The sequence below is a fragment of the Vanacampus margaritifer genome, chromosome 16, assembly GCF_051991255.1.
Source record: "Vanacampus margaritifer isolate UIUO_Vmar chromosome 16, RoL_Vmar_1.0, whole genome shotgun sequence".
Taxonomy (NCBI): domain Eukaryota; kingdom Metazoa; phylum Chordata; class Actinopteri; order Syngnathiformes; family Syngnathidae; genus Vanacampus; species Vanacampus margaritifer.
In genome coordinates this window covers 16244384-16256221 of record NC_135447.1, presented here as the reverse complement: position 1 = coordinate 16256221, position 11838 = coordinate 16244384, and the positions used below count along the sequence as shown (strand labels likewise).

Genomic DNA, 11838 nt, shown 5'->3' with positions numbered 1-11838 from the left:
ACTACAAAATTTTTTAATACTACTTGTCAATTGAAGTAAAAATGTGCTTGTTTTAAATATTTTTTAACTACTACATCTAATATTTATCAAACTACAGTATATTCTGCATTTTGAGTAGTTAAGAGCAGAAGTTGGCATTCTGTCAAAACTGATGGAAGGTCCATCAATGACGGCTGACACTTTTGTTAATGATTGACAATCGACGGGAAAACTTCGAAAACTGACGGATGAAGCATTGATGTAAGTGTTTTTTCCTACATCAATGCAATCGTCAATAACCGGGTGAGTATTGACTCCCGTTTCATGAATTGGTACAACCGTACGCCACACACTGTGGCATTATTGCCATAGACAGAAGATCAAGTGAAAACGCTGCAGAGAAATCCATGTATTCAAGTTAGACAAGCTTAGCAGGGGCTACGTAAGTTGGCTGCCGATGGCCTCACTTCTTGCTATGGCGGCATTAGCAGTCCAGGTTATTGTATACGTCCGTAACTGTGCGGACGTTCCGCACAGAAGAAACATAGCGGACGAGCAAATAGTGCTATAAAAACGGTGCTTGGTATTTGTGAATTCTCGCTTTTCCAATTAAATAGTTTGGGATGAACTATCTTTATCCCTAACTATTCTTGTCAATAGTTTATTGGGAAAAAATAAACAATAAAATTGTTTAAAAAATGTTCTCTTGTCAAGTGTTGTTCATATGCCGTAGACGCTCTTCAGTGCCAGTTGTAGTCTGGGAAAATATCCAACCTGTAGACTACATTGGGGAAAAGCCATGCAAGTATGAAAGGCTGCAATCTGCCCATAAACTAAGAGAAGAAGGAGACTAAGAAGATGAACATGAAGAAGAACTCATTCAGAACTGCGAAATGTAAGAAAATTATATTTTTAATTGCTTAATTTTAGCTGGCCATGTCACTGTTTAAAAAAAAAAAAAAAATCACCACTTGACAGTTCGTCTTGATAAGAAGAATGACGGAGTGATGGACTGGTGAAATTTACTGACGGTCATAAAATAACAGCTATAATGACGGAAGCACAGTTAAAATAACAAGGTAGATTGACGATTGCAGTTTGGTTGGGCTTGAAATAATGACGTATTGACAATGACAAATGGGAGTCCCAGCCATTGAAGAATGGAGACCGTCAAGATTAATTGACACACCCACCTCTGATTAAGGATTGCACTGGAAATGTTTTGGTTAATCTTGTGAAATTGACTCCACATTTGCCCTGGACTTTTTCCTATGATACTTCAATCCAATCACAACTAAGAGCAGTGGATTATCCCTAATCCTGTATATTGCTAATTAGCATTAAATTAAAATACAAACATTTGGAAAACAATGTTGTATTGCTGGTTGTTTTATATAATGTAGTACAATCAGCAATTATAATAACAGATTCCATTTCATGATTAGTAAGATCATTAAGGTAAATATGTGCAATTAAATTTAGCTCATGGTCACTGAAGAGCAAACTAAGCATGGAGAATAGAGATACAATGACAACCCCTCTGCACCAAGACATACACGCACACACACACAAACATACACACACTGCTACACAAATTATACAGTGTCTTGGCACAAACAGAACAGGGATAAGATATTTAAAATGATACTTACAGCAGAAAGAGAGCATGCAAAAATCAAAAGAAATACATGTCACACAGAGATGGTGTGAAAAGAGAAAGATTAAACAGAATAAGAACAGCTCACGGTGACCATTTTCACAAATATTTACACACAATCTGCAGTTAAGACTGCTGGTTTTCGCACCAAGTCTCCAACCCATAAATAATCAAAACACACAAGTGTGTTATTTTATTGGAGCAAAGCCTACAACTGATGTTAGTGAAAATGGTAGTATATGTCATGCTTTTAGGACTGCTTCTAAGAATGCACGACCATGTAGAATACTAACCTTGTAATAGTGTTGAGCTAGTAGGCTCGATTACCACTACAAAGAGGGGAACAAATCAAACACAGCAACACATCGGAAACAGAGAAACAATTTTGAGGAACATATTTGAGCCACCTCAGACTTCTGCACTGTGGTTAGGTTACTAAGATACATTAATGAGTCCATTTTTCTTAAACTTCCTTAATTAAAACAAAAACTGTATATATATTTACAGTAATTTCTAGAGATTGCACTATTCATACTGCATGATGAATGGTCTCCTAATCAGGTCAATTGTGCGATTCTTTAAATTGGCAAATACAATATTTTAGACTTTTGAGTTTGCTCGGGTCTTTCTTCATGGGATATATGATCACTGAATAATAGTAAGTCTTTCCCAGAAGAAGTCAAGCAAGTACATCCAATGATTCACAGAAAGGTTTGTAGATAGATAGGACACCCGCTATTTGCGAGGGAAAGGAATTTGGGCCAGCCTGATAATAGCAAAAATTTGTGTATAATTGATACCCATTGAAATGCTTTGTATAATATTCAAAATACACCCCAAAAATTGAGCGGCAAAATCTGTGACTATGCAAATCAGCAAGTGTTGAACCGTGAGTATTGGGGTATTACATATTGTCCAGGAGTATTTTCTCACACCGGTTGAGGAATCTTTACATAAATGAATCATAAATGGTATACATGTAAAACCGTTTTTTTTTTTCCAGCAGCAAAGTTGAACATGTCAGTTTGAGAAATAGCTCCTTTGCTGTTCAGAGTGTCGTGGAGAGGATGTGAATGATAATCTGACATGGAGAGAAATTTCCTCAGCGATCTCTGTCCCCTCACTGGTTCAAACGTGTCTATTTTCATTCACATGATATCATCACCCTTCTTAATTAGTTTATTAATCATTTTTGCATCCCTGGCACTGATGCTGGTAGAACATCTCCAACATCTTGCTGCACACATTAAAGAATCTTCTAATGCTCTTCTGGTAAATAGCATCTGCTGGTGATCCTTTCCAGTCTATTGTTTAAAGGTCACACTAGCTCTCCACCCTGATGATGATGATGATGATGATAGAGTTGTGTTCTTGGTTTTCCATAGCATAACAACTCCTGTTGCTGCACCAGACTCAGGTTGTAGTCCACAACTAGCTCCTTAGTTGTGCTAGTGTTGAGGACCAGACAGAGGTGGTAAATCCAGGTTCATAATGTAAAAACCCTGTCACAGGTTGGCTTTAGTCACAGGTGCTTCTACTCAACTGGCAGCCAAATGAGATGAAGCACCTCTGGCAAAAACAAAACTGTGGCAGGGTTTTTAATTTTATGGACCTGGATTTGCCACCTCTGAGACCAGATGATTTGACTGGCGGCACCAGTCCACAAATTGTCCACCAGGTTTCTGTATTCCGTTTTCTGCCCATTCCTAATACACCCCACCACTGCGTTGTCAACCAAGAAGTTCTGCAGATGGCCAAATCTACAGTTGTATTGCCACAAATTGCCTTTAGCCACAGGTGCTTCTATTAAACTGGCAGGTAAATGAGCTGATATAAACACCTGTTGAGTAGAAACACCTGAAGGCCCTTTTCTTTTGATAAAGGAGGACCTGCAGGTCACTGGTGATCCCAGGTTTGTTGTTGATGAAGTAGTGCACCACCTAGCCGCAGTGACGATATCCTCAGAGAAATTGATGTTTTCAGTATACGGTCTGTGAGGTTGTCTATGTTGTCCCATGTGGATCACAGATCACATACCAGCTTGTGGACTCAAAACAACCTTGTAGCTCTTTGCTGGCTTCCTGATTTTGTCATGTTTTGGGTTTTGTTTGAGTTTGTTACTTTGTTTTGTTTTATTTATTTTTTCCTTTCGGACACATTATTACAGGTTACATCAATCACATAATATCATTTGCAACATTAACATCCGAAAGAAGGGCTGACGGGCAGAAGCCATGGCTTATTAGAAACCTGTCCCCATCAACTCTTACGATACGCATCAATCATATACATTGATTATGATAGTCATTGATTCATATCGTTATCAATCCCAGACTTAAGTCTGCACACTCCTCGCTCAGTTCATCTTGAGTAATGTCTGTGTGTAAGTTGCAGCAAGTACCAATCATTTCGAATTGGTAAATGCGTTCCCAGACGCCACCAACAGGCCCACCCAACCAGGCAAGCAGCCAAGGCGAGCATGCTCGTTCACCAGTAGCGTCTTCGCTGACCTTGGATCAGCTTCCACACATGCATCCAATGATGCTTAGATCTTGATAATCCTGAGCGCTCACCAAGGCCAGACCACCCGGCGGAGTAGCCCCCGCTAGCCTCATCCCAGAACCATGTTCACCAACCCCATTGTAACTATTTACAGCAGATAAATTGCAGCCACAATACAACCTTATGACGACAGCCTTGCATGTTACAACACATGTCAAAACAGAAATAGAGACAGATAATGTTTACATTATTACAGGAACAGCAATACATGTTATCAATGCAGGTGTATAAACAAAAGTTAACCTTGGCAGTGTCGGCATTTCAATTCATGACAGCTCCAGTTTTGGGTTAATTAGTAATATGTTACAATAATTTCATTTCGGTAAAACATAATCCACAATTTAATGGTGTGAGTTACTAATAGCAGGTATTGTCTCTCAAACTCAGCCAATTCTTCCACTCTTTTCACGATCCGTATTTTCTTCTGAGAAGATGAGCCCTCTTTTGTTTGGATGAAGATTTTTTTTTTGTAAGATTTTCATTGGTGTAGAGATGTTTACCTTTAAGCTTGTAGCTATCTCTCAAAAGAGCAATCTTTTTCTTCCTGTCAACAAACCTGATCAGAACTACCGGTGGTCGTGTCCCCCCCAGTTGGAAGCAAAAAGCACATCTGAATGTACGCTGGATCCACAATTAATCCCAAATCTCTGAGTTGAGTTGCCACTTGCTGTTCCACAGTCTCGTTTGCTGAAGCTAGGTCAGAATCAACTGCACTTGTGCTGGCTGAAGCTCTCACTCGAGGGCCGCGGCGTGGTTTAATTTGGATACCAGTAACTATCACATCGTTGATACGAAGATTCTGTTCTACATCATCCACTTTTTATTCCAAGGTGACAATGCGTCGATCTTTTTCTTGTGTCTCTTTTTTCAACTGCTGAATTTCCTGCAGAAGTGGCTCGATGCTCTTTTTCATTTCAAGTATTTCGTTATCCTTGTGTGTCTTCCCTTGGACTTGTTAGTGTAATCCTGCCCTTCCTCGTGTCAACCAATCAGTGCCACTTGTGTCTTGCCCGGGTGTGTCTTGTTTTGTCATTAGTGTTTGTGTATATAGTCTCTTGTCTCCCTTCTGTCTGTGTTGATCCATTGTTGTTTTCTCCTGCCATGCTGCTGGGTTTTTGTCCTATTGTTTCCCCCCTACATCTTGCCTTGTTTGCCTTTTTGGACTTTGTTGTTTTAGTTCCTCACCAGTACTGGTACCTCGTTTTGCCTCCTTGTTTTTGTTTGATTAAAGAAAACCCTTTTTTTATACCTCACCTCTGCCTCCTCGCTCTGCCTCACCCACTTGGGTCCACAACCACCACCTCATCCCACCTAAACCTGACAGATTCTACCTCCTAATGACCATTGTCACATATTGAGGTGGTAACAACACAAAATTGTGGTCCAACAATTCAAGTGGGGATATTTAGATGATAAAAACACAAGATTGTGATCCAAGAATTCAAGTGGGGGAGGCCAGGGCGGGAGGACTGAATGCAACCCTACATTAGTGTACTGTTCAGTGAGTCAATATTTTTTATTGGCTCTAGTTGCACAGTGGATGTAAATATTGAAAAGAAGGCAGAATTGACTAGAGCCTGCAGTAATTAAAATCCGCTGATATGAAGAGCCTCAAGGTGAAGGCTCTGTAACTTGGCAACTGCTTGTGTAGCAGTTGGTAGACTATATACAGTTATGATAATTGTAAGAAATCCCTGGGCAGAAAAAATGGACACATTCCCACAGCTAAAAGTCCAATGTGTGGTGTGCAGAGACACTCTTTTATAGGTCCCAGATTGCTCTATCTTTCAGTCACAAAAAATTGAAATCCCGCCGCCTCCTTCTAACTGCTCAAACCAACTCTGTCCGTTTGCACTGCCCTGAAGCCCACATCTCTGTCATTCATGCAGTCTTACATGCTACACTCTAAGATCTCATCAGTGCGCCGAGCTCATGATAGCCGGAATGGCTTGTTTCAGTCTTCTCTTCCTCGCCTGCACGTTTGTTCCAGCTTTGCACTCTCAATGCCATGTTCGCCTTCTTCAAATACGCCCTGGTGGCACTTTTCTCATATATAGTTGGCCAACAGGAGACAACAGCTGGTTGCATGTGTAGCAAAGCATTGGAGCAGTGATATCTCACAAAGAACGTGTAGAAATGTGTGTGATAGTTAAGAAATATTTCCTAGCGGACCTGTTGACAATGCAGAACGGTGTCCGCAAGGCATCTATTTACAAATAGAAAACAATATCGTAAGGCGTAGCTGCAGTAACAAGCAGCCATTCTCATCTTCTTGTGAATGTAACAGCAGGGGTGACACTGTTAGATCAAGGCACTGAAGCAATTGGATTGTGGTTTCGTTGAGTGGCGTAAGATCCGTTTTGCCATCGTGGTGAATAGGACAGTGGTGGATCAGATGTTGTATAGTTTGAGGTACAGGTCCACAGTCACAAGATCGGCGGGATTCGTGACACCCCAGCGGAACACGTTGCAGTTGAAGCGGCCAACCCCAGTTCTCAAACAGTACCATTACAAAAAACAAAAAAAGTTGGGGATCATCACCAATCTCATAACGGATTTCTAAAATGTAGCCTTTACAACTCTTTGGTAAAAAGTTCATCCTTTGTTATGACTCCATAAATCTTTCAAATTCAATGCTGATCTTCCTATTCTTACCAATGAATGGTGTGTATATTCTCGTGTAGTATATATATATATTTTTTTCATTTTCATGGCCTCCACTCCTGACCCCTGGAAGGCGTTGTTGAACAGTTGTTTTAGGTTATTTATTTACAGCTCTCAAAATATTTCTGTCATCAACTGCTTTTGTTTTCCTTGTTTACCTAATCATGCCTGTTGTTCCTTAGTACAGCAGTTTTCAAGTGTTAATTTTGAAGTGATGTGTTAATGCAAGTTTCAAGTACTGTACTTACCATACATAACAAAGCTTGTATTAGAACTTCCAAGTTTGTTGATGGCAACACATGTGTAGTTACCATAGTCACCATCAGACACATTAAAAAATGTTAATTTGGACAGTGATCCAGTGTTCACTATTTCCATGCCGTCAAAGCCATTGGAGAATCTGATGATAAAATAAATGAATGGGACAATATTTATGTTTAATGTTGAGAAAGTTTAAATGTTTGATCAGCAACAAATAAAAACAGAGATTTCTGTTGTCCCTCATTTGAAACATAGACAATAAAGCAATACCTTCTGTCATCTTTATACCACTCAAAGTCAGCTTCAGGCACAGCATCAGCCTCACACTCTAACACTCCTCTTTGTCCCAGAGTCACACCAATATCTCTTCCATCAGACACAGTTGGAGCATCTATAATGACACACAAGAGCAATGGTCAACATATAACAAAAATACCTGTAGAGGGGGTTCATAGCATTGTCTACTTCATAGTATGATTTTAAGTAATTGACTAATTGGCTTGCTTAAGCTATTATTACGAGTACCTGTACCATTGTTTTTATTTTGGCGTTAAAAAAAGGACAAAAGAAAATAAAGTACAGATTAATGAACAAAAATATGAACTTAACTTTCCAAAGTCATCTCCTATCAAATTCTACCCAGCAATGAAATAAGAAACATTAAGGAAACACCTACTGTATATAATTTAAACATTTGTACATTCCTATTTTAACAAATTTTCTTTTTTTTCCCAAAAAAAACCCAACAAAAACAAGCAACAACAACAAAGACAGAGAATCTGACAAACAGTCTGAACTAAAGACGATTTAGACAAGAGAAATACAATTCTCACAACACAAAAACATACATCACAAACATAACCAACAAATAAAAAAAAAAGAAAAACTAAACAAAAAAAACAATCTGACAAACAAGCTAAACCAAGGTCTATGCAAACAAAGCAAATACTGTATAATTCATCATAACACACACACAAAAACCCAGACACATATAGGCCTACAAATATATATAGACGTACACATATGCTAACCATTCCACACTCACACAAACACAATATATTCCTGGTGCTACTTTCAGCATAAAGTAGACTCTTTATGGAAGAGAGAAGAAAAAAAAAATCAAAAGACCAAAAAAGAAGACAATAATTAATTTGCAGAAATGTAAATAAATATTATATCTAATACATTGATTCAACTCAATAATACTAATAATGGTATTTAGGCTAATTAGAGGGCCTCAAGTATTTTCTTCCAAACAAAATCAAAACTGTTTTTGTTAATTATTGTTCACTGATATAGTCAATATTTAAATAAAATTTCATTAAAGATTTCCATTTACTTATTCCTGGAGGATCCGTATTTTTCCAATGTTGTAACAACTTTTTATAAACTAATGAAGAAAATGAAAGTTGCCATCCCACAGTGTATTTTATTTTTTTCACTCGAGCGCTCCTGGCCGGCGCGACCCACGTGATCTGCGGGGCGGTGGCGCGGACGCACGCCGCACTGAGCAGTCCACCAGCACAACTGGTTCGGGGCAGACAATCTTATTTTTAATTATGAAGATACGAGGCAGGACATGTAAACCCATTTTGACCAGGACTGCATCGCCCCGGTGCCCCCGGAACTCCACTCAAGCACTCGTGGCCCGCGTGAAACTGCATTTAACTGCTTGTGGATAGAAACTATGCAGTATTTGTGTGCGCGCCCAGTGTTTTGTAACTTCGTCCAGAAGGGAGAGAGGTAAACCGTTTGTGGCCAGGGTGTATGGGGTCTTAGCTATATTCTAATGCTAATTGCTGGAAAATGGAGACAGAAACAAATGTACTTTTTTTTTCCTAATGAAAGAAGAGACTAATCTTTCTTTTAGTAGGTTCCATGTTTTTATAACAATGGAACACAATATTCTCCAGGCCTTGCAAAATCTGTCAAAATCAAGTAAAACGGCCGGGAGAGAAGGGGGTTGCTTAACTGAAAATGGCTGGGAGTAAAGGGACATTGTGTACAAATGTTTTCAATCTAATGGTGAATTAATAGAATGAAACAACTTAAGTTCAAAGTGGGTGCATTTTGAAACATGGGCCCTACGATGCCTCAGAGAGACCACACTTTGCAAGCCTACCACCAATTACTACACTCACTAAGTTTGCCTCGTTCGGGTATCTGTAGCAGAAAGAAACAGGCACAGGGAGAGGCTGCAAAATGCTAAGCCCAAACTTTAAATGGCAGGGGACACATAAATAGACTGAAGGTCTTTAAACTGAAATAACATGCTCTTTTTTTCTTGCCACATGCATCCTTGCCAGCTGGACCCGAATATTTGCCGCCCACTTTAGCACGCCCACTTTGACGCTGCAAAGCCAAGTGTCTGGATCTTTTTCAATATCCTCGTAATTGTTGGAATTGATTTGCACATACCTCATGGCGCAATTGCAAACATCTTTGAAACGCAACAGTGCTTAGCCCACACGGCGGTTACCCATAACCATAAAAGATTTTTCTCAGCAGTCAGTCAGGCATCATGTGTTGCAGGTGGCCAAGCCACCGGAGACGTCTTTGGCGGAGGAACGCAGGGATGCTTGCCAACGCAGCACACTCAACGACGTTGGTACTGGGGATTCTCTGATGCCGTTTGATATATAGAAGATGAGCATCCTTTTTCGTTACCTGCCTAAGATATTCTTCGCCTCGCTGCCATTAGTGTATGTTCAAGGCCCAAGCGTGATAGATAGATAGTTTGGTCTTCTGGGTCAACAGATTGTCGGCACTTACTTGTTTTGTTGAGTGTGTTTGAAACACCTCGGATAGGAGAATGTTTCCACAACATTGTCAACGGTGATGACAGGCGTCCTCATTTTGCGCCATGATTTTAGTTTTCTTGATGCTGATCCTGAGCTCAAAGTTTATCAACAACGTGCTGCAGGCCCTCTACACTGTGTAGAGCAGCATCACATCATAACAGTAGTTCACATATCAGACCTCATAGACTTTGTCTTTTGTACGAAGTCTTGTGATGTTGAGGAGTTTATCTTCAGGTCTCGCACGGATGTAAACAGTTTTAGGGCAGCAGACAAAGGCATAGCAAAGAAGTATTGAGAAGAAAATACTTAACTGTTGAGAGATTTTCTTCTCAATGCTGTTAGCTGTTTAAGTTTTATTAGCCGGGTGGGCCGCCAGACTTATCTTGACATGATAGAGATCTGGCTAGAATTGCATTATAGCGCAGTGTATCCAACTTTGCACAGCAAAAGCGTTGGGGAATATAATGTCTGGACTGTGAAGAGAAAAACTACTTGTGAACATAACCGGAAACAAATTACTGTACGCTACGCCCTTCGTCAAGCAGTCATGACACCAGGCATTAATTGTTCATCACACCTTATATTATGAATCACAAACCCAGTGCCAAAATAGGACAATAGCAGCCTAAGACGAAGAGTACACACAACCGAGCCCACACTTTTAATTCATCTCTCCCCTCATCGAGTCGCATGATGCATTCAAAGATGCTCAGAAATATCATCACTTAGCAAAATTAGCAAAATAGAACATATACGTGTATCAAACAACAATATACACAGTCCAATTCGCTACAGCAGTGTTTCCCAACCCTGGTCTTTGGGGAACACTATCCAGCCTGTTTTGCATGTCTCCCTTCTCCAACACAGGTAAGGACCGTTATCAGGCTTCTCCAGAGCTTGTGATGAGCTGGTAATTGGAATCAGGTGTGTTGGAATAACACAACTGTGTGTGTGTGTGTGTGTGGGGGGGGGGGGGGTGGGGGGTCATCGTTTGGGGCAGACCGCAGTATAGAGCAGTGCTGCGGTCCCCTGTCCGTGACACCCCCCCCCCCCACCACCTATTTTTTTTTTTTAATGCACCACATACACTCACTGACATGTCTGGGAAGCGGGTGGATCGGAGCATGGGGATATCATTTCCCTCTGCTCAGGTTCACCTGCTCCCAATTTTAATGCACCACACACACACACTTGTATATACACTGGGTGGGGTCACATTCAAGGTTTAGGGGTAGAGTTCGCCAGTCGAACTCAGTAACAGGGTTAACTCTCACTAAAAACTCACTAAGAACGCTGGAGTGACGACCGGGGCCTTTCCCCGCTGGGCCTGGGGTTCGGGGGTGCCGCCCATCCTCCAGTGCCCTCATCTCCCCTTCTTCCCCCGGTGTTCCGTCCCTCCACGCGGTGGGGGGTGGGGTGGGCGCGGATGCCCTTTCCGCTCCGCTGCCCGGCCCCTCTTCGCCGCCGGTGCCTGGGTGCGGGGGATCCCCGGGATCTGGGGGTCGGGGGCTGGGAGCTGCCGGTTGGTGGGGGTGGGGTCAGGGGGAGGGGCGGCTTGGTTGGGGGGGTGGGGGTGGGGGGTGCTTGGGGTGGGAGGGTGTCTGGGGGTTTGGGGACCTGGGGGCGGCTGGGGCTGGGTTGGGGTGGATGGTGGGGGTGGATGGGGGGTCATGGGGGTAGCAGGGGCTGTGGACCGGTGGGGTTCCTGGCGGGCCTGCAGTGCCCCGTCCTGCTGCGCTGGGTTGGGGGCGCGGGCCGCGTTGGGGTGGGGGGCACTCCTGCTCCTGGGTTTGCTCTCCGGCCGGTGGCCCCTGCGGGGCCCGGGGTTCGTCCTTTGGCGCTGCCGCGGCCTGGGGGGCCCTGAGGTGTTGCGCTTGCTCTGTCCTGGCGGGGGTCGATGGCTCCCCTCTTTGG

The 11838-nt window shown here is 42.1% G+C and overlaps 1 protein-coding gene across 5 annotated transcripts in view; it reads right to left on the bottom strand.

The window, feature by feature from the left end:
• The window catches only part of ntm (neurotrimin), a 94253-nt gene that overhangs the window by 4360 nt on the left and 78055 nt on the right, over positions 1-11838 (bottom strand). For 2 of the 5 annotated variants that reach the window (XM_077545725.1, XM_077545724.1), the window contains 3 exons: positions 7394-7514; positions 7111-7262; positions 1930-1965 (listed from right to left, as the gene is read on the bottom strand). In XM_077545725.1, coding sequence (XP_077401851.1) covers positions 1930-1965; positions 7111-7262; positions 7394-7514 — 309 coding nt within the window. Of the gene's footprint in view, positions 1-1631; positions 1966-7110; positions 7263-7393; positions 7515-11838 lie in introns of all 5 variants that reach the window. The other 3 variants (XM_077545726.1, XM_077545727.1, XR_013288508.1) reach the window with 2 other exon arrangements.